This window comes from Andrographis paniculata, unplaced genomic scaffold (assembly GCF_009805555.1).
Source record: "Andrographis paniculata isolate CXL003 unplaced genomic scaffold, ASM980555v1 Contig45END, whole genome shotgun sequence".
NCBI classification, from domain to species: Eukaryota; Viridiplantae; Streptophyta; class Magnoliopsida; order Lamiales; family Acanthaceae; genus Andrographis; species Andrographis paniculata.
The window spans coordinates 1,943,276-1,963,857 of record NW_026137579.1 but is presented as its reverse complement, the minus strand read 5'-3'; the positions used below and the strand labels follow the sequence as shown (position 1 = coordinate 1,963,857).

Below are 20,582 nucleotides of genomic sequence, written 5' to 3'. Positions count from 1 at the left end.
ATTATTAAATAAAAAATAGAATAAGCAAAATACTAAAAAAATATATATTTTTATTATTTTTTACACTAAAAAATAGATATATTTTGAGGACCGGCGTCTGATGGCCAATGGCCAATGTAGATCCGAGAGGACCTAGACATTATTCTTCCATCCCTCTGCTCTGCAAGTCATCTTGTCTTTTACCATCTCTGTCTTTTAGGCTTTCCCTATCCTCCACGGCACCTCACATTAACATATAAATACATACATATATATGTTATAAATAGGTCAAAAAAGTAGATTCAGATCTTCCTTTCAACATATACATTAACTTATTTGTTCATTCCATGCATGCAATTCAACGTACGTACATCTTGCTTATACAAGGATTACTAGCTCATACAACATAGTATGTATATATAGGAACACTGAAATGTATATATGGCTGCAGCATCAATCACTTATAGTAAACAACACAATTTTTTCCATTTTTCGACTAGAGCCGAGACACGGGTGCAGAGTTCTTGTCGTCATCTTTCAGGAACGGATAGTCGGTATATCCTACGACAGGGTCGTGCGTATAAAACGTCGCCCTGACATACTTATTCAGCGGGCGGTTTAGCTTCAGCCTCACCGGTAAATCGGGATTCGATATAAAGAGCCGGCCATAGGCAACCAGATCAGCCTCGCCATTGGCCACAGCCTCGATCCCGTTCTCCCTCTTGAATCCGCCGCTGCAGATGAAGGTCCCCTGATATGCCCTGCGCCATGCTTTCATGTACTGCGCCTCCTCCTCCGCGCTCCCGGTCTGGCCGGATTCCGTCTGGCCGTAGGCGGTGTACCGTGGCTGAGTCATGTGCAGGTAGGTGAGCTTGCAGCCGCAATCGGTCTGGAGCTTGTTGAGTCTCTGAATCACGGCTAGGCCGAGGCTGAGTGGATCCGTGTCCAATGCGTTGAGATGATCGATTGCAGGGGAGATCCTCACGCCGACTCGGTCGGCGCCGACTGCAGCGACAACGGCTCTGACGACATCCATTATGAATTTGCAGCGGTTGCCTAGAGAGCCTCCGTACTCCCCTGTCATTGCGTTGATCCCATCCTTGAGGAATTGATCGATTAAGTAACCGTGAGCTCCGTGGATCTCAACACCATCGAATCCTAAATTCAAATTTCAATTAATATTCTCAGTCAGCATATTCGTATTGAGCGGAGGTAACTTAGCGAATTGAAGAGCAGCTGACCTGCTTCAATGGCGTTTGCGGCAGCCTGGCGATAGTCTTCTACCAGTTGAGGGATTTCGTCGGTCTCCAATTTGCGTGGCTGCGGATAAACTCCGTAGATTCCGTTGGGCAGGAGCACTCTCCATCTCTTGGATATCGGCTTGTCCGTGCAGGAGAAGGGTGCGATTCCTCTGGGCTGAAGTGCTGCGGAATGAACCAGGGTTCATATTAGGTCAGAGCTGCCATGACGATTGATCACAGCCGTCGGATTCAGTACCTGGATGAGATGCCCGTCCCACGTGCCAAAGCTGACAGAAAATGACAGAACCCTTTGCGTGGACGGCGTCCACTACTTTCTTCCAGGCCTCCACTTGCTCCCTGTTGAAAATCCCCGGCACGTGCGGGAACCTGTTAATTAATTAATTAATGGAGATTAGGCCCCACCAACAACCAATAATTAACTACGCAGGCCATTGGATTTGAAGTTACGAAATTACCCCGCCCCCGTTGGGGAGATTATGGTGCCCTCGGTGATGAGAAACCCGCCGTCGGTGGCTCTCTGGGTGTAGTGCTCCACGAGGGCAGAATTGGGAATGCCGTTAAGCGCTCTGCATCTGGTCATCGGCGCCAGCACAACCCTAAATTTCAAAACCCTAACACGATTCAGAGGACGAAGAAGAAGATAATCAAATCAAATCGAAGAAATTAAAGCAAAATCAAAGCAGAGCAGATTGACCTGTGAGAGAGATTGAACTTTCCCATCTTGTAAGGAGAGAAGAGAGAAGGGGTCGATCCATCTTCAGCCATATGGAGATCTGCAGTGTGGATTAAATGGTAGATAGATCGATAGATATATGGAGTGTATATATATTTGAAGTTGAAGGGATCAAAGTTTCAAATCCTCAAGGCCAGTACTGCCATTGAAGTGATGGAGGAACTAAAGAGGCACCTTCGTCGATGTATTTGCTCACGCTGTTCATATGACTAATAAATAATAAACAATTATTAAAACTACTCCGACATAGTGGAAGAAAATCGTCGTCGCTATCCGCCCTGGAATTCCATTTCTCGTACCCTACAATTGACTCCATGGACCATGGATATTTAGTCGATACTACTGTGCTGAGCTGGAGGCCATGGACCACAACTCCACATTCCCATACACGACGAAAGGCCGGTGCCGGCCCTCTATTTTGGGCCTTCCTGGACCATGGCCCAACTACTAAAAAAGCCCAACAAATGATCAGTATTAGTCCAAAGAAGAAAGGTCACGTGGCAAAGCTAATAGCCACATGATGATGGCCATGGGCGATGGGGACTCCATAGTCGTCTATATGCACATATATTGTGATCATTATTATTGTTAATTTTTTTTTAATTATAATAATAGTAATGATGATCATACTTGACAAAATAATTGAGATTAACCAGGTTTTGTTCAGCTTTATTAAGACAAGGCATGGCGTGCGTGGTCCCTTGCGCTGTCTGCATCGAACAATCCAATCCAATCCAATCCAATCCATCATGGCTTATTACAACTTAGTAAATTATAATAATTGATTTAATTTGTTACACTACATGGGATTTTATTTTTATTGTACGAGCTGAGGTGAGGATCATGATTTGTGCCACGGCCTCAGAGAAAAAGTATTGGAACTTTTCATGGGATGCACATGTTGGTGTGGTAACTTAATTTATTTATTAATTTAATTTGTTGATATATCAAACCCTTCATCAAAGGGCAGGGCAGGGCAGGGCACTCGGAGACCATCGATGAGCTGTTATTATTATATTGCACAGATGTCGTGTTTTGGGATACCTTAATTAGACAGTAACTAAAAAAGTAAGTATGTGTTGATTATGATTCAAATATTTTCACATGCATTAATATACTGTCAACGCGGCTGCGCCGGACACGTGATCGTGTCTGACGTGGACGGACGGTCCCGAGATTTTTATTTATTTATTTTTTTAATAAAAACTACTTTTGACCGGATGGTCAAACAAACACGACATTACATCCCACGTTGGCTTCACAATATATATATGAAACGGTTATAGTTATGAATTTAAACATTATGATATTACTGTAAGAAATATTCTTATAGAACACATCGCACATATTCTTATTTCATACCGTATATACTATCTGCATTTTTTATCTGTATTGTTTGAAAAAATCAATATAATGTTGATTTCTTCAAATAGTAACTTAAGCAATATATATATATTCATCTGTAATGTTTGCTATTCTCTCCGTCCTATATGATTTGTTCATATTTTATATTTTCGTCTGTCCCACGTAATTTTTTATTTTATTTTTTGGAAAATTAATTATACACTTTAATCATATTTTAAAATTTAAAATTTATTTTTTTTAATCTTAATTAAACTATTTAGTTATTTTAATCTTAAACTATAATTATTTTTACTAAATAATAATTATTTATACTAATACATTTCTTAATTATTTACTAATTATTCTTTATCTAAATTCTCGTCACTACAGTAATACACTCATATTACATGGGACGGAATGAGTAATATCAGGGTGTGTTTGTTTGGGGGTTTGGATTATGAGTTGGAATTTGAACAGTAAAAATTAATTTTGAATTTGAATAGTTGTATGATGTGATATAAATGAATTTTGAATTTGAATAGTTGTATGATGTGATATAAATGAATTTTGATATGATGTTATGAATGTAAAATTGATTTTTAGTATAATATAAAAAATAAAAAATAGGTATTTGATGTGATTTTTTTGGGAGAAAAAATGAGATGAACAGTGAATTGGAAATCCAATCCCCTGACAAACACACCCTTAATGGCAAACAATTTAAAATTAGTTAAAGGTTCGGCACACCCATAAATTTCGAAACAGATATCGACAAATTAATATTAATAAAAATAAGTTCTGAAATATATCATACTTTTAAATAGTAAATATCTAAAATTGAATTAATACTTAAGTTGATATTTTAAATAATTTTTTTAATATAATAATAATTTTGAACATTTTAGAAAGAAAAACATGATAAATTTTGCAATATTAAATCCAACCTTTAAAGAAATAAGTATAAATAAAGTAAATTAAATAGGATTAGGCGAAGGGCATGTTTGGCGGACCAATCGCTAACTATACATGGGCTACGGAGGCTGGTTGGTAGAATTTGGCAAAAGTGGTTACTATTAATGTAAAACAAACAGCGCGTAAGTAGGGCATGCTTACAAGCAAACTACCGAAACACTCTTTCATATCTTAATTGTGAGACATTTAAAAAAAAAATAAAAAAATCAATTGATACAGAAGTAAGTATTATGTGCAAATACCATGCAACTAGAAAGAAATACTCCCTCCTTCTAGAACTATTTTATGAGTTGGGTTTGACAAAGAATTTAAAAAATATTGATATTATATTGACAGTGAATAAAAAGTAGAGTTGTTAAACGAATTGAGCCGTTCGTGAACTCGGCTCAATTAAAGCTTGTTTGCGAACGTTAACGAGCCGAGCCGAACAACATAAACAGGCTCGTTTGGTTAAGGAACGAGCTCGAGCTTTGTTCGCGAATGTTCGTTTAAATAATATATTTATAATAAATATTATATATACATATAATATTATAATTTATAAATAAATAAAATATTAATTTAAGATATATAACTAAAATTATTTTTATTTTTTTATAATTTATATATAAATTTAAAAAAATAAGACAAACGAGCTCGAACGAGCTTAATCGAGTCTAAACGAGCCGAACACGAACACGAGCTCAAACAACAAAAATTCTTAACGAGCCCGAGCCTTGTTCGCGAACGTTAACGAACACTTAAAAATTGGCTCGACTTGGCTCGGCTTGGATCGTTAACAGCTCTAATAAAAAGTACGAGTAAAAGACTTTTTTGCTCTTGTGAGTGTATTAGTGTGAAAAATAGTTGCAATAATTTTACAATGATTTTATGGAAACAAGACTGTTACTTTAAGACAAACAAAAATAATATATATGAGTAGTATATATGAATGCATGATAATGAGTTTGCACACTTGGATGACAAGTGACAATAAAGAAACAATATCTCATATAATTTATACATGTAATCAAACTTGTCTTTCGTCTCGGTACAAGATTGCCTTGCCGTCTACTTTTTAAATTACTTAATTATTTTTATTAAGATAAATATTAACTTATTATTTTAATTATTTTTATTAAGATAAATTTTTTAACTATTGACTTATTATACTTTTATCTACTGTATATATAAAAAACCAAACAAGTTAATCGAGTACTTTGAGAAAGAATAAAATTCATGTGTCCAAGAATTAGAAAAAGGAAGGATGCGAATAAAAATCAATACATAATAAAATTTAAAATTTTATATTTAATATTTAATTTAGTTTTGAAATCAAGAGTGGATACTTATCACTAAAAAAGAATTAATAGATATTAAATTTTTAAGTATATCAAGAAATAAATATTATATTTTAAATCTCAAAAAGTAAATAAATAAATAAATAAAACAGATTACGGCTGAAATAAAAAAATAAAAATAGAATAGAAACCAACTATTAACAAACATATATATATGTAGTGTAAAGTAAGAATACGTGGTATGAAGTGATGCATTTGGATGCAAGCTACAAAGGAATGATCAATGACATAAGCAATGCCTTATAATTGAAAGAAACAACAATATCAGCGAACGAATGTTCTGGGGAGAGAACCAAATTGAACCCTCCTACAAAACAATATCAACACATATTTTCTTTTTTTTTTGGATCCGGAAGGGATGGCTTGGCGTGGGAGTTAGACCTGTGACCTTAAGGTTATAAGTTTCATGGTTCGCCCAGTGTGACTTGCTTGTTGAGCCTAGTTTGCAGGATATTATGTCCGACCGGGGTTTATCCAGTGCGCACTTTCGAGTAGCGGCTGCGGATTCCCACGTCATAAAAAAAAATGGTCATTTTTCGTTTTTTTCGTCCAGAAATAAAATTATTATTTAATATATTAAATATAGATTTTTATTATTTGAACTTTGCGTTTTTATACAAATTATTTTATCATATATTATTTTAATACTAAATTGAAACCAATTTTTTTTCAAATTCATCCAAACAAACACACTCTAGATTACTAAATTAATTTACACACTCTAGATTACTAAATTAATTTTCTAAGGCATGAGACATGATATGCCTTCGAAGGGCAACTGTGGAAAACCATGATGTGCGCCTTGCTTGTCTTGCACTATTTGCCATGCACAAAGTTATCAAGCCGTGAAAAGCAACCTGACCAATTTCAAGTTCCAACCAAACACGCCCTTACCTCCTCATTGCCCCTCATTTTGGACTTTTTATTTTTTTTTCCCTGTTAATATTAAATGATAAGAGTATAATATTATTTTTGGTAATTTCCAGAAAAAATCACAATAATAATAATAATAATTAATCAACCTTGGATATGTTCAATGCATATTTGATATTTGGTTCCTTTTGTTGCGGTGGTTCTCACTTCCTTTCTCCTCTTCGACTCGTTTCTTCGAAGCAAACGGCGACGAACGCTCCTTTCTCTCGTCTTCTCTACCCCATCCTCGTCGTGGCCTCCTGAACTACCTCTGCTCTATCCTTTTCACCGCAGTTGGGTCTCTCTCGTGCCGTCTCCACAGGAACTTTATTTATCTATTGGAATCTTTGCGCTGAAAATCGTTCGTTTCCCCGAAAAAGATTTAGCGTCTACCGTAAAGGTGAAATTTTTGACTCCTTCTCTCCACAATCTTGTTCTATGATGTTATTTTATTGCTTCTGTTTCGATCTGTACTCAATTCATGCTTGTGGCCGGCCTTGATTTGGGGATGTAATTCTAATCTGGATGCTCGAGCTTAAATCGCGTGGAATTTGGACATAATTTGGAGAGTCTGAGGTTGGGAAGTTTTAGTATAGTTAGTTAATTTAGGAATTATTTTCACTACTTACTGGAAGGAAATCTTTCAGAGGTCAGAATCTCTTTGTTTGTATATAGATGGTATCGGTACTTATAAGTGAATTTTGCTCGCAGTAGGTTGGGTTCACAGTAATTCTTTGTGGTACGAGGCTGATGTATGAACTTTCGTACCTAATACCTGTCTGGAATCTTTTTTCTTTTTTAGTTCTGAACTTTTAGCATATTTTCAATGGTTATAAGGACTGGTAGTACATATTGGAAAGGTGGAATTAGTAGACTCCAATAACAGGACGTGAAGTTCGTCATATAAATATTACATAGTGCCAAAAAAGTATTCATATATGCTCGGTGTCGCAAAGTGATAGTTAAGTGCCTACCATCACTTTTTCTTATTATTATCCACTTACAAACCACTGGGCTAAAGTATGTAAAGAATGATAAAGGAGAGAAAGAAATAAATACAAGTATCCATTTTTCTTATCTAATGTTTGTTCAGGAAGCAATTATAGTGTCGCACAATAAAAGTTAGTTGCTTTCATATAATTGTTATCTTTGTTGATGCTGAAGATGTTTGCAGGGGAGAGAGAGTTCAGAAGATGGACAAAGATGAAGGAACTGGTAGCCCTAGTTGGAGTGCCTCGTTATTTATGCAAAGAACAGAAGATGTTGCTAAGGCTGTTGCTGCAGCTGCAGCTGCTGTTAGTTCACCCCGACCTTCTGTGGTATATTCATCTAAAGATGAAAGGGGTAGTCCGCTGCAAAAATTTCAATCCCATGTCTCAAGAATAATGAAAAGCTTCTCTAGTTCGTCTGAAGTAAAAAGCGGATCTTACAACCCTGAAATTCTAACTAGTCAAAAACGTCAATGGGCTAACTTTCAATTGCAGTTACTGGTAGGCTCTGTTCTTAATGATTACATATTTTGCTTGGTTGCAGACTGCTGTTTGAAGAGTGTTGCGTTCTTGGTTGTCAAAATTACAGTTCTGCTGAAATGTTTTTTCCTTGAGTATTGGAATGTTTGAGCTTATTCTGTTGGACAAGTATGACTTCTTTTAGTGGCTTTCATCTCTGCTCTATAAATCTTTGCATATAGTCTGAAAACTTCCATCTTTTTTGTACTCTAATTCTTCTGCCTATAACTCTGAAAGATATAAGATTCCATGGCTAGAAAGGCTTGTCTCAAAATTCAGAACGAATACTATGTTTGCAAACAAAAATTTGACTGTGTACTATTAGTGTATTGTCATCTAATGGAAGTCTTGCAGGATCACAGGGTTTGGAAGGAGCCTTCAAAGCTTTTTGAAAGTATGGTGGTTGTGGGACTTCCTCCTAGTTCTGATGTTCGAGCACTTGAAAATCTGTACTTCTCCAGGAAGGTTGAAGGCTCAGGTAGATTTCGAACTGCAATTAGTGGTCAGCACCAGTCTCGAATAGAGCCTAACCTTGAGCCTCAGGTTCTGATCTGTTTGTATTTGCCACCCTTGATTTTGTACCGGTAGGTGATGACTAATAAATTATCTTTGCTTTAATGCAAACTTTATATGCTATGAATTCAGGTCCTGTTTGTTTACCCACCGGAAAAACAGCTGCCTCTTAAGTGCAAGGATCTCCTTTCCTTTTGTTTTCCAGCAGGTATAGAGGTAGGATGAAGAGATATTTATTTTTTTTGCTTATTGTCTTTTGTTTCCCAGTCCCTTTAGCTGCGACTATGTTTGAAAATCTTATGGATGGTTGATGGATTAGTTTACATTGTGGACATATGAATTTAATATGCTTAAAGATAGTACTTACCAATTAGCTCTTGCCTTTAACTGCATCAGAACTTGTTTTAACAGAACGAGAGTTCAATCTGTTCCAGCATATAAGAATGTCCAGAAGTTCCCCCCCCCCCCCCCCCCCCCACCCCTCCCCAATCTTGGTCAATATTCTTGGGAAATTGTGGAAAAAGAGAACTATATTTAGGCAACTAATGTTCTGAAGTGGTTGATCAAAGTTGTAATACGATGATATATGCTGTTTATTTCCTGATTATACTAACTCTAAATGACCCATGTACAGGTGAATGCTGTTGAGAGAACTCCATCAATGAGTGAGTTGAATGAGATACTCCTTGGACAGGTATTTGGAGGGACTTAATTGTGCTTTAAGTTATGATTAGTTAGATTTAAAACAGGTCAAGAAAAATGTTATCTGCTCTTCCAATAATTTTATTATTGTAAAAGTGATTTCGGACTTGAGCTGAACTGGTGAATTTTCTATCTTGTGATTGTATCTCCATTCATCATTGTGCCTGTGCAAAGCTGGTACTTTGTAAATTCTCCTAACAGTTTACTGTTCATTTCCCTTCTGGTTTTGCATTTTTTTATCATCTTCCATCCTTTTGTTTTAAATTTAGAACATTTGCTGCTTTTAGAGATTGTTCTGTAAGCCTTGAATGAGCAATGAAAGTCTGGGTAGAGCCTTAATTACTACCCTGCCAACTCCCACCCACTCATGTAATATGAAGCATAACTCTGGCTTCTTCTTGATTTCTTAATATCATTACCACTAAAACCCTTCTAGTGCTGAGTTCTCGTGTTGGCATTCACATGTATAAGTTCTTCTGCTTTGTATACTGGATGCTGAATGATTTTATTCTACACAGGAACACCTCAAACAGAGTGATTTATCCTTTGTCTTTCGGCTGCAGGTATGGTGGCTACTCGTATATTTTGTTTTTATTCAAGTTTGATATATGGTTACATCCTCAAAAACTTCTTGAGAACCTTATTTACCTTTTTGGCTTCTTAATCATAAATTATGGGTCTAACTTGAAAAGTGAACAAAACACCATCATATATGCTGATCTCAATTACAATTGTCCGGTTGGATAGATAATCATATTTAGCTTGGATCCTATAACCATCATTATCATATCATTTTCTAGATATACTTATGATACTACACCTGAAGTTGAAGCAGAATACAAGGGTACTCTTCAATTTATAATACTGTTCACTTGAGTGCATGATGGTGCAGTTGTAAGTGTTTACGAAAAAATTGATTAAAGGAACAAGGTAATCCACATAACATGTTTTCATATAGAATAAAAAGCATTTCAAATGTGACTAGTGGTGCAGTCAAGTCAAACAAAGGAAGATCCAATCATGAGGGAAAAATCTGAGGAATTTGCACCTACATTCTATGCGTTGAACAAATAAATTTGATGCAGTTTTCACAATTACTACTATGACTAACATGCTAAAAAAATTGAAATCTCATAATTAGTTGAGATCACAGTTTTACAAAACTAATAAAGCCTGCAAAATAAAAATTGTAATCTAGGTGGAAAATTATGAATTTTGTATGAAAATGCAACAAACAACATTTCGTAACAGTTCAATTGATTTGAGAGTTCATTATGTTGCTCTTTATTTTGAATCTATTTATATTTTTCTGCTTGAAATTAATATTTTTAGTTGTATTTATGAAAATTTATCCCTGTCATTATAATTTCAATCTCTCATTATTATTTTATGCTATGAATATTGACTTTGTATTTTAAATCTAGGTAGCTGATGCGTCCACTCTTTATGGTTGTTGTGTTTTGGTTGAGGAAATGATACAAAAGCCATCCGGATTAATTTCGACAATTTCAGATGGCCAAACTCCTTGTGGCTTAAGTCGCCATATTTTAACTACGCGCCGTTGCTATTGCATTCTCACCCGGCTTCCATTTTTTGAGCTGCATTTTGCTGTGTTGAGTAGGTCTGTAAATTCTGTTTATAAACATTATCTTCAATTCTTTCCTGTTGATATATGCTACTATTATTCAGAAGGTATTGGCTAGGCTGCTGTATTTGCTCACTTGGGATTCTTGTATCCTTGATGAAGCAAGATAGCATAGGAAGATGCATTGCTAATTTAATTGAATCCTGCTGGAATATCCTAAAAGATCTTTGAAAGATAATTCTCAAGTTTTTCTCAATGGGACACTTTTATATTGCAATGGGTTCCTCGTCTGGAAATATACTTGAATGCCTGATTTTGTTGGCCTTCTTTCTATTTCTAGTTTATGCTATCTTGACTGAAGAAATGCATTTGATTATTTGAATATGAAGGCTTTCCTAGAGTTCGTCAGTTTAGATCTCTGTAACTGGTTGCATGGTACACTACGAAACACCCCCACCCCCACCCCCACCCCCAAGAACATACAGACATACATACACATTTTGTTTTCATTACTGCCAACAGAGAAATGCTGACTGAATGATACTTTCCTCCTCCCCATGCTCACAGTTGTGTTGGTTTCACCTTTTGTTTTACCCTGCAGTATCTTTGCAGAAGAAAGGTTTGAGCGATTAATAAAGCAAGTAAATAATTTGGAATTTGAGTCACCTATGGGCTTTGATGTGGAAACATTAGAAGATAATGATGGTGATTTACCCTCTGGGGATGGGGGAGTTAGCATGGAGAATAAATCAGTTGAAGTTTTTCAATCTATCCCCGAAAATGGAAGCACCACTCATGATATATTTCAGTTGGAGGGTCCTGGTTTTAATCAAGTTAGGCACTTGAATGAAAAACATGATACTACTGTTCCCGACCTCAAACCTGAGGTAGAGAAGCCATCTTCTTGGGAAGAACCTGCAGTTGATTCTTCTCCTAGTGGTAGTTTTATCAACAAACAACGATCAGAGAGGCAAATTTCACAACATACAGTTCTGGCAGGACTACAGTGTGAGCAATGCGAAAGCTCTGAGACTTCCTCCAGGTAGATCATCATTATAAATTGGGCTCAGTTTTTCTTTTGTTCTTGCTGTGGAAATCTGCATCTGTGGCCTAGGTCTGTCTGAGGATGTTATACATTAACCATTACACCAATATTAACAAATTTTCGAATTTTCACAACCTAATAACATTTACACAATGATGAACACAAATCTGACAATTTATTTTATACCATTCTGAAAGCCTGGAAGTGTTCTTATGTCAAATCCATGTCGAGTTTTTAATAATCATGAGATCAACTAATACTTATGGAGATGCATTTGGAAGTAATATGCAGTCTGCATCAATAGGTTGCAGGTAACTCATAGGAGAAAAACACTTCTGATTCCTATTGGGCCTGGACATGGAAGTCCTTGTACTTCCTTAAGATTCTAAGCATTGTATACTACATGGGAAAACCATCACATGAACAAATAATTTTATTCATTCAGTTATTTTATTTCTCGTGATCTATTTTTTCAGCTATCAAGGTTCTTCAAGTGAAGACAGGCTTTTCGGAAGCAATCTTGAAGATGCTGAAACAGAAGAGGCATCACCATCTGGTCAAGATAACTTCAGGGAACAAAGCGATATTTTGGAGTGGGCAAAGGTTCTTATAATAGATTCCTTTTTTTCTTTTTTTTTTTTATCCAATAATCCTTGCTGCATGGTTGATAACCCTTCTGAAGCAATACTTTCTTTGCCACCCACTTTTATGTAGGCAAACAAACATGGATCCTTGCAAATAATTTGTGAATACTATAAATTATCTTGTCCACCACGTGGTTCGTCAATCAAGTTCCAGCCTTTAGATCATCTACATACACTGGAATACCATAGGCCTGATGAAACTGTTCTACGCATGGCTGGCTCAACCATTGACTTGAGATCCTGCAACACAAGTTTGGAACTAGCAGAGGTATGCACTTTCCTATACCTCCAGTGAATGAGTTGGGTGTTTTCTTGTGAATTTTGTTGAAACCATTGTAGTATGAGTTAGAGAATGTATATGTTTGCTGTAGTTGTCACTGGTAAATGTTCCATTTCATTTGGATTTAAATTTTTTTTTTTTTTTCCCAACATTATCAGGCACTGAATGCACTCATGGTGGAAGAGGAGGCTGCTGCATTATCAGTATGGTCCATTGCTTGCTTGTGTGGGTCCCTTCGATTGGAGCATGTAAGTTCATCACCTATCAAATTCGACTTTTCACCATTAGAATCAATATATTTGATTTCAGTTGCCCTGTAGCATTAGCATAATCCTGTCTTTGCAGGTGTTGACGTTATTTGCTGGAGCTCTACTGGAGAAACAAATCATGATTGTTTGTTCAAATTTGGTATGTTTGAATTGTTCACTTTGTTAGCATGAGTTATTAAGACTATAGTTGTTTGGCATGCCTTCAATCTGGATGTTCATTGGTATTCTACCAGTATTGTCCTGTGAATTTTGATTTTTTGGCTCTAATGTATAATAGATATAGATCAACTTTCACATTCTCCTTAGCTGTAAATGAGGATTTTTTACATTCACCTTAGCTTTATCTGCTTATTTTAGCTTTTACGTGTGTGGCTTTGTGCATCATCATCCATTGAATACTGGAGAGGAAGCTAATTCTTAATACAAATTTGTGTTTGTTGGTTTCTTGGTACAGGGCACTTTGTCAGCCTTAGTTTTATCAGTTATCCCCCTGATCCGACCTTATCAGTGGCAGAGCTTGCTAATGCCAGTAAGTTTTCCATAGTATTATATTACCCCGTTATTTTAAAGAGGAAATGTGATGCATCCATTTTTTCAGTTTGTTATGATATTTTTTACCTGAATCCATTATCAGGTTTTGCCCAATGACATGCTGGACTTTCTAGATGCACCTGTTCCTTACATAGTAAGTTTGTCATGTATCTGGTTTCTGCATTGTATATTTCTTTTGACATCATAGATTGTTTTGATTCTAAATATGTTAAATTTTCATTTTGGATTATTCAAGTGTTTTGAGATGATTCATAATTGACAGGTTATATTTTCTTGTATGCATATTCATTGTCCGTCATGTTGAATGGCATGTGTTTGTTTGAAGCACAATATATGCTAATTAAGGTTCTAACAAAAAGTCAAATTTGAAATGTCTGGAATCTGGATATTATTAGACCTGACTGACCTTAGTAACCACTTGCTTCTACTTGGCGTGATGGAGTAAGCTTAATACGACATATTTTTGTCTCTGGAGCTGGGTGATAGTGCAGACTTGTAGTTACACCCTGTAAATCTATTTACGTAGCAGGTTCCTTGTGTTTTAATTACAAATGCACTTCTTTTTGAGCAGGTTGGAGTAAAAAACAAGACAGCTGAAGTGCAATCAAAATTAACAAATGTTATTCTAGTGGACGCGAACAGAAACCAGGTAAAAGTAGTGTTACTTTGAAGAGATGAGATGTAATCAAGCTTTATAGCTCATGTTCACAATTTCTTGAATTTTTTATAGAATTAAAAATGTATAATACTCAAGACACTTAATTGCCATTCATTCCTCGACACCCTGCAGAGGCCATGTTTTAACCTTGTCTATTTAATTGCGTGTGGATGTTTATTTATCATCATAGATTCCTCAGCCTGACACAGTTTGTTTTTGGTATTGTCAATAGGTGAAATCACCATCTATACCACAGCTTCCACAATATAGGGAGCTATACTCATCTCTTAGCCCTTACCATGCGAAGCTGGTGGGAGAAAGTTTTTTAGGCAAGAAAAGACCTGTTTATGAATGTACTGATGTCCAGGTAGCACCTTCATTGCTTGTTGGTTTCTATCATTCAATGTCATAGATTAAATGCTTGATTTTATTATATCCAAGAAAACCTAATCTATCTGCTATGGCAACACTTAAGTTATGATACATTCACCATCTTTGATTTTATGGACATCTGCTGATCTTCATAAGTAGTATAATTTAACTATCAATTTTTGTTATAATACAGATTTCACCTGGTGCTTCATGTCATATTTGCACATTTTTGACTTTTCACGATTGTAGGTTGAAGCTGCCAAAGGTTTTCTAGAAGTCCTGCGGTCTTACTTGGATTCCCTATGCTCTAACCTTCGTTCTCACACTATTACAAATGTCCAATCAAATGATGATAAGGTCCGTGTTAGTTCAAGGATCCACATAAATTTTATTTACGTGCACATATTTGTCTGAGCATTAAACATTTTGATCCTTCATGCTTTGTCATTGTGTACTTCCGCTACACGTGAAATTTATTACAAACAGACAAAACTTCATTCTTCGCTTGAATATTATTAATTTTAGTGGTTGAATGCTCAACAAGAATGTTAAAAGTTGTTCACATAATAGTCCTGTGTGCTTTAATTTTCGGAAGCTCCGAAACTCTGTGCATCGAGGCAGAATTTAAGCAGGTTTCACTATTTTTGGTATATTTCACTCATGCTCATTCACTATTCTGTGTTCAATGATAGACTAAACATTCAATTAATAATTATAAATATAAAAAAGAAAAGAAAAAGGTAGTTCTTGAACTGAATCCGGAATCTCATACGAATATTTCAACTCTAGTGAGTTCTTATATCCAAGGCAATGTAATTTCATATTCTCAAAATGTCATGATGCTACTCGTTAACATATCTGTGGATCAACAGGTATCATTGCTGTTAAAAGAGAGTTTCATCGAATCATTCCCCAGCCGCAACCAGCCATTTATGAAGGTGCATATATAACCAGTAATTTTCCTAAATGCTGCATACTTTCAAACATTTTTACTAATACACAATTCATCCCTACAGCTTTTTGTGGACACACAGCTCTTCTCTGTACATACGGATTTCGTCCTCTCTTTCTTCCAGAAGGAATAGCCATCCAAATCTCCCCGAAAATAATCTTCACCGGAATGCAGGTACTTCACCCTCGCCTATCAGTCGAAACCCTATATTATTCTGGCTTGCTTATCTCAATACAATGCGATGCCTTTTTAACGTATATTTCTCCCCAACTAGCCGGCCATATATCGAATGCTCGGTGTATTATATATGTTCACCCTGGAAAAGACAAGAAACAAGAAAATGATAATGTACAGCGGTGGCAAATTGTGAATGCATCATCAATTATCATCTGTTGGTGAATATCCAAATTGTACTTTTTGTCTTTCCTTATTTATTTATCTATGTAATGAGAGCCTTAAAGGGCCTCTCAAGTGTTGTTTCTTTTGAATATGCACCTGCTTAATGAGAGTGAAAAAGTTGCATAGCTTTAAATAACAGTAAATTGAAGAGGTTGGGATTTGATTCAAATGTTCCCACCAGTTAAATGACCAGAGGGGAGGTTCAGAATTGATGAGAGTCGACTCTGTCAGTCAGACAACAATAATTTCTGCCCCATAGATGGTGGCATTCAGATGGTCCCATGATTACAGTGTTAGAATTTAAGGAAGTTGTCTACCAAGACCAATATGTTCATCATTCATGTCTGACAACAATTCAATGCAGCAAAGTATACACACAAATATATATGTGTATATATATATATATATATCTATATTGTATCTCATGCATTCGTTGTGTTTGTTCTCTAGCCATTGCCCTGTTCTTGAATGAAAAATTTAAGTTGAAGAGGAGTAGAGGACCACTGCTGTACTATGATGAGTAGATAGCATTTTAAACTTCACCATGTATTCCTACACCTTAGGAAATATATACTATAATTTAATTTATTGGCATGGAAAGGTTTAAAATATCAATGAATGGTTAGAATCTGTGAGAAGTAAAAATTACAGTGTAGGGATAGCAAGATGAGTAATATTTTATAACACAGTCAAAGTGGGAGTCTGAGGGTAGTTCCAAATTGGGACATTCCATGAATGAAGATGGTGAAAGTAAAGGCAACACATAAGAATGAACAGTGAGTAAATAAATGAAAGGGGTGTATAAAATTATACAAATAAAATGAAAATAATCAGTTTTGGGAAAAAAAATTGCAATGTGTGTCAGTAAGAGTAGGTGTGGCCATCAATGTGGTGTTTGTGCATACCAAATCATAACAATTCCTGCCCTAATTTGGGAACACTTTCTTAATTGCAATTCTAGGACATGCCAATGCTTTTCTTGTTTGTGATATTGGGATATAAACAAATAAATAAATAATTAAAATGGGCCTCTCTAATTTCAGTCTTGCTGGACTGGGATAGAGTTCTTTTTCATCTAAAATAAACATACACACAGAATATATGTATGTATATATGTATATTTAAATGTGTGTATGTATTGTAGTGTGCAGGTGAGGCTGTATTTGAATTCCAAAAGACTGAAAAGTTTAATTTCATTCTGCAGTTCAGAAGCTGTCATGTGATGTGTTTGGCATCCCATTCGTGTCCAAATTTGATTCTACACTGCACTGATCAATTACTGCTCTTACTGCATGCCAACCATATTATATATATATATTCTTACATGGGTTTTTGTTCTTTTTCTTTTCATGATCAACATGGATCATTTGTATGATGAGTCATGATGTTTTATAATTCATCTGCATTTGAAATTAGAAGGGATGGATGAATGAAAATCATCTGTCTGATTAGGGCACCAAATTGATGAACAGAAGTAAGAACAAAAAAGGGAAAAGATAGATATTTGAAAAGGGTAAAATAAAAGTGTGATGCCCAATTCCAACATCTGCAGGTGTGATTTGATTAGTCACAAAGTGATATCTGTCTGGATTCTTGACCATGCATGCATATTTATATATATACATATACAGAGACTGCACGGATTGATACTTCCTTCTTATTCCATCTACAAATTACCCAAATTCCTTTTTACCCCTTTTGTGCAAATTTATTACCCTACTATATGATCTTATTCAGGCTTGCTTTTACTCCCAAACCCCCAATTTCATTACCATCCACAAACCCTAATTATATCCCTACAAACCCTAATCCTCTGATGTTGGATGAAATCCAATACACATTTCTTGTTTCTTTCGAAGATAGTGGGATTTCGAGATGTGGGGTGGGGTTTTTCCTCTGTCTCTCTCAGTAAGTACAGAACCAAAAAAAAAAAAAAAAAAAAAAAGAGGAGTGGGGGGTTAAAGTGGTGAAACCGTACAATAAATGAATAAAACTCAGGCATGAACTCTCCTTCCTCTCCCATGAATATATATATTTCAAACATGATTTTGTAGTCAAAAGCAAAAGTGTGCAGTGGTGCTCACTCTCTTGCTTGATTTATTAATTAATTAATCAGTTAAATATATATATACATATTATGAAGTGAGTAGACACCAACCCAAACATAACCCAAGAACCATCCACCCGCACCCACCCACCCACCGTTTAGTTTATGGATTTCCGTATTGGTGTCAGAGACAGGAGCTGCCATAAAAGGCAGCATAGTTGCAGCATCACCAGTGGCAGCTGCAGCAGATGCTTGCAGAGCAGCAGCTGCTCCTCCTCTGCCTGCCTGCCTCCCTCTCTCTCTCTCTCTCCCTGCCACTGCCACTGCACTACAACACTGCACTAGTCATAATATGTGTACAGTACACTTTCCACTCTGTGTGAGAGTCAGAGAGAGAAAATTAAAGCAAGTAAAAGAAAATAGAGGGTGGGTTTGGACATTTTGTGGGTGGGGGGGGGGAGGGGTGATGATCAGAACCATTAGTTTTATCCATGTACAGAAGATTCTGCAGCCCAAATGGTCCCTGAAATAAATAACCTCTTCTCCTCTTTCTCTTCTCTTCTTCCCTCCCACCCTCCATTCGCATTTATATTATATCCTCCACCTCTTCTTCTTCTTCAATTCCTCTTTCTTGAAGGTGATGATGATGATGATGAATGGTGGGAGAAGCTGTAACAGTAGTGGTAGGTTTCCATTCACAGCTTCGCAATGGCAGGAGCTGGAGCATCAAGCCCTTGTTTTCAAATACATGGTTTCAGGAATGCCTATTCCACCCGATCTTCTCTGCACCATTAGAAGAAGCCTCCACGACACTAACAGCAGCTCCAACAAGTCTTGCTTTCTCACTCCTCAATCTTCCTCCTGCAGTACGTCCTCACTCACTCACTCATCTTCTTTCTAAATTTGTTTGTTTAATAATGTTTTGAATGTTGAATTTACAGTGGGGGTGGGGGTGGGGGGTTGGAATGGTGGGTTCCAGATGGGGTTTGGGAGGAAGATAGACCCTGAGCCTGGGAGGTGCAGGAGGACTGATGGCAAGAAATGGAGGTGCTCCAAGGAGGCATATCCAGATTCCAAGTACTGTGAAAGACATATGCATAGAGGCAGAAACCGTTCAAGAAAGCCTGTGGAAATGTTGTCGACTTCTCAACCCCAACCCCAACCCCCAAATGCCATTCCCATCACCAACACATCACTCTCTGTCTGTGTCACAATCGCTCCTCCTAACAAAACCTCACTGCTGCCAATGCCCATGTCAATGTCGTCTTCTTCTTCCTCCTCTTGTTCTTCTCTCTCATCTTATCTCACTCCTGCAAGCTCTGAACCCCACTTTCTGAGCCCTCATTTCCAGTCCAGACCTGCTACTGCTGCTACTGCAGCTACTGCCATGTCTCAAGAAACCACCACGAACTTTTTCTTGGAATCTTATCATCCCCAGCAGTCACCTGGCAAAGGTGCTTGCAGGTATGTATGTAATGTGTATATATATATTTATACGTATGTATTCATTGTTACTTCTTTTTATTATTAATGATGTGATTAAATGGTAATTATAATATTGATTGCGCCGCCGTGACGGTGGTGCAGGAACGGAAGCATGTCCGGTGATTCTACTTCTTCTTCTTCTTCTTCGTGGAAACTGGCACCACTGACAATGGGGTCATCATCGCCGTACCATCTTGATCTCCCAGACCACCACCACTACTACTACGGCGGCGACAACAACCACCACCACCAGCTGCAACCATCATCTTTAAATAACCTGCAGGATAGAATGGAGGAGGAGCACCACCAGTCCAAAAAAGTGATGCACCATTTCCTGGACGAATGGCCTCCCAAGGAAAAAGACTGGCCAAGCTCTGAGAACAAAATGGCAATGGCAATGCCCACCCCCAACCCCACCCCAAGAACCCAGCTCTCCATGTCCATTCCCAACTCACTGCATGACTTCTTCATGACCCAAAAATGGTAAAGATATTTCCTGTCTTCAAAACCCACTTACTATTATTATTTAATTATTTATTTTTAATACACCTACCTCCCTCCACAGAGCGCACTATTTGATGAATCCCAACCCCACCTTTTTGCAGAAAAAAGATACGAACCTGAGCAGAGTGGGCTATGGTTTCTTTGAACCAAAGGCAGAAACAGATAGAGAGAGAGAGAGAGTACACTTATGATGACGATGATGCATGGTGGGACAATCACAACGTTTCTCTCTCTCTCTCTTACTTTGATCCTTCCAGCCATCAGTATTACTAAATGGTGTGTGTATATTTTCTGGCCCTGGAAACTGTTTTCTTTTTCTTTTTCCTTCCTTCCCTCCATCACTGTGTGTGGGTGTGACAGTATCTGTCAGTGGAATTATGAGAGGAGAGAGAAGGAATCCCTTGGATTTTGGTATTCTACATTGTAGTAATATTTTGTTTTCCCGTTACTGGGAGTAGTATTACTTGTTTGAAAGGCACCTGCCAATATTGCCAGATGTTTATGTACTTAATTTTCACCAGGAGA

The 20,582-nt window shown here is 36.9% G+C and overlaps 3 protein-coding genes across 9 annotated transcripts; 2 read left to right on the top strand and 1 right to left on the bottom strand.

Annotated features, from left to right (window-relative positions):
• Positions 1-302: 302 nt before the first annotated feature.
• Positions 303-2,221, bottom strand: LOC127252045 (12-oxophytodienoate reductase 3). Of its 2 annotated transcripts, none has more exons than XM_051276043.1 (5): positions 1,936-2,221; positions 1,697-1,837; positions 1,477-1,577; positions 1,221-1,403; positions 303-1,137 (listed from the first exon to the last, which is right to left on the bottom strand). In XM_051276043.1, exons 1-5 carry the CDS (start codon positions 2,004-2,006, stop codon positions 476-478), a joined length of 1,158 nt encoding a protein of 385 aa, XP_051132000.1. In that variant the 5' UTR covers positions 2,007-2,221; the 3' UTR covers positions 303-475. The 2 variants fall into 2 exon arrangements, with proteins under 2 accessions (XP_051132000.1, XP_051131999.1); XM_051276042.1 differs by having other exon boundaries at positions 1,477-1,607; positions 1,936-2,214.
• Positions 2,222-6,675: 4,454 nt separating this feature from the next.
• On the top strand, positions 6,676-18,820 carry LOC127251524 (uncharacterized). Of its 6 annotated transcripts, none has more exons than XM_051275253.1 (20): positions 6,676-6,942; positions 7,717-8,032; positions 8,405-8,593; positions 8,696-8,779; positions 9,198-9,257; positions 9,784-9,828; positions 10,690-10,886; positions 11,452-11,892; positions 12,372-12,498; positions 12,610-12,807; positions 12,978-13,067; positions 13,165-13,227; positions 13,543-13,617; positions 13,723-13,773; positions 14,212-14,289; positions 14,531-14,665; positions 14,920-15,027; positions 15,543-15,608; positions 15,687-15,796; positions 18,706-18,820. In XM_051275253.1, the coding sequence occupies exons 2-19, from the start codon at positions 7,736-7,738 to the stop codon at positions 15,753-15,755; spliced, it is 2,373 nt and encodes a 790-aa protein (XP_051131210.1). In that variant the 5' UTR covers positions 6,676-6,942; positions 7,717-7,735; the 3' UTR covers positions 15,756-15,796; positions 18,706-18,820. The 6 variants fall into 6 exon arrangements, with proteins under 6 accessions (XP_051131210.1, XP_051131208.1, XP_051131209.1 ...); XM_051275252.1 differs by lacking the exon at positions 18,706-18,820 and adding an exon at positions 15,897-16,048 and having other exon boundaries at positions 6,677-6,942; XM_051275251.1 differs by lacking the exon at positions 18,706-18,820 and having other exon boundaries at positions 7,707-8,032; positions 15,687-16,048.
• On the top strand, positions 18,709-20,040 carry LOC127251546 (growth-regulating factor 1-like). Its single transcript, XM_051275277.1, has 3 exons — positions 18,709-18,934; positions 19,010-19,532; positions 19,656-20,040. Exons 1-3 carry the CDS (start codon positions 18,709-18,711, stop codon positions 20,038-20,040), a joined length of 1,134 nt encoding a protein of 377 aa, XP_051131234.1.
• The last annotated feature ends 542 nt before the right edge of the window (positions 20,041-20,582 follow it).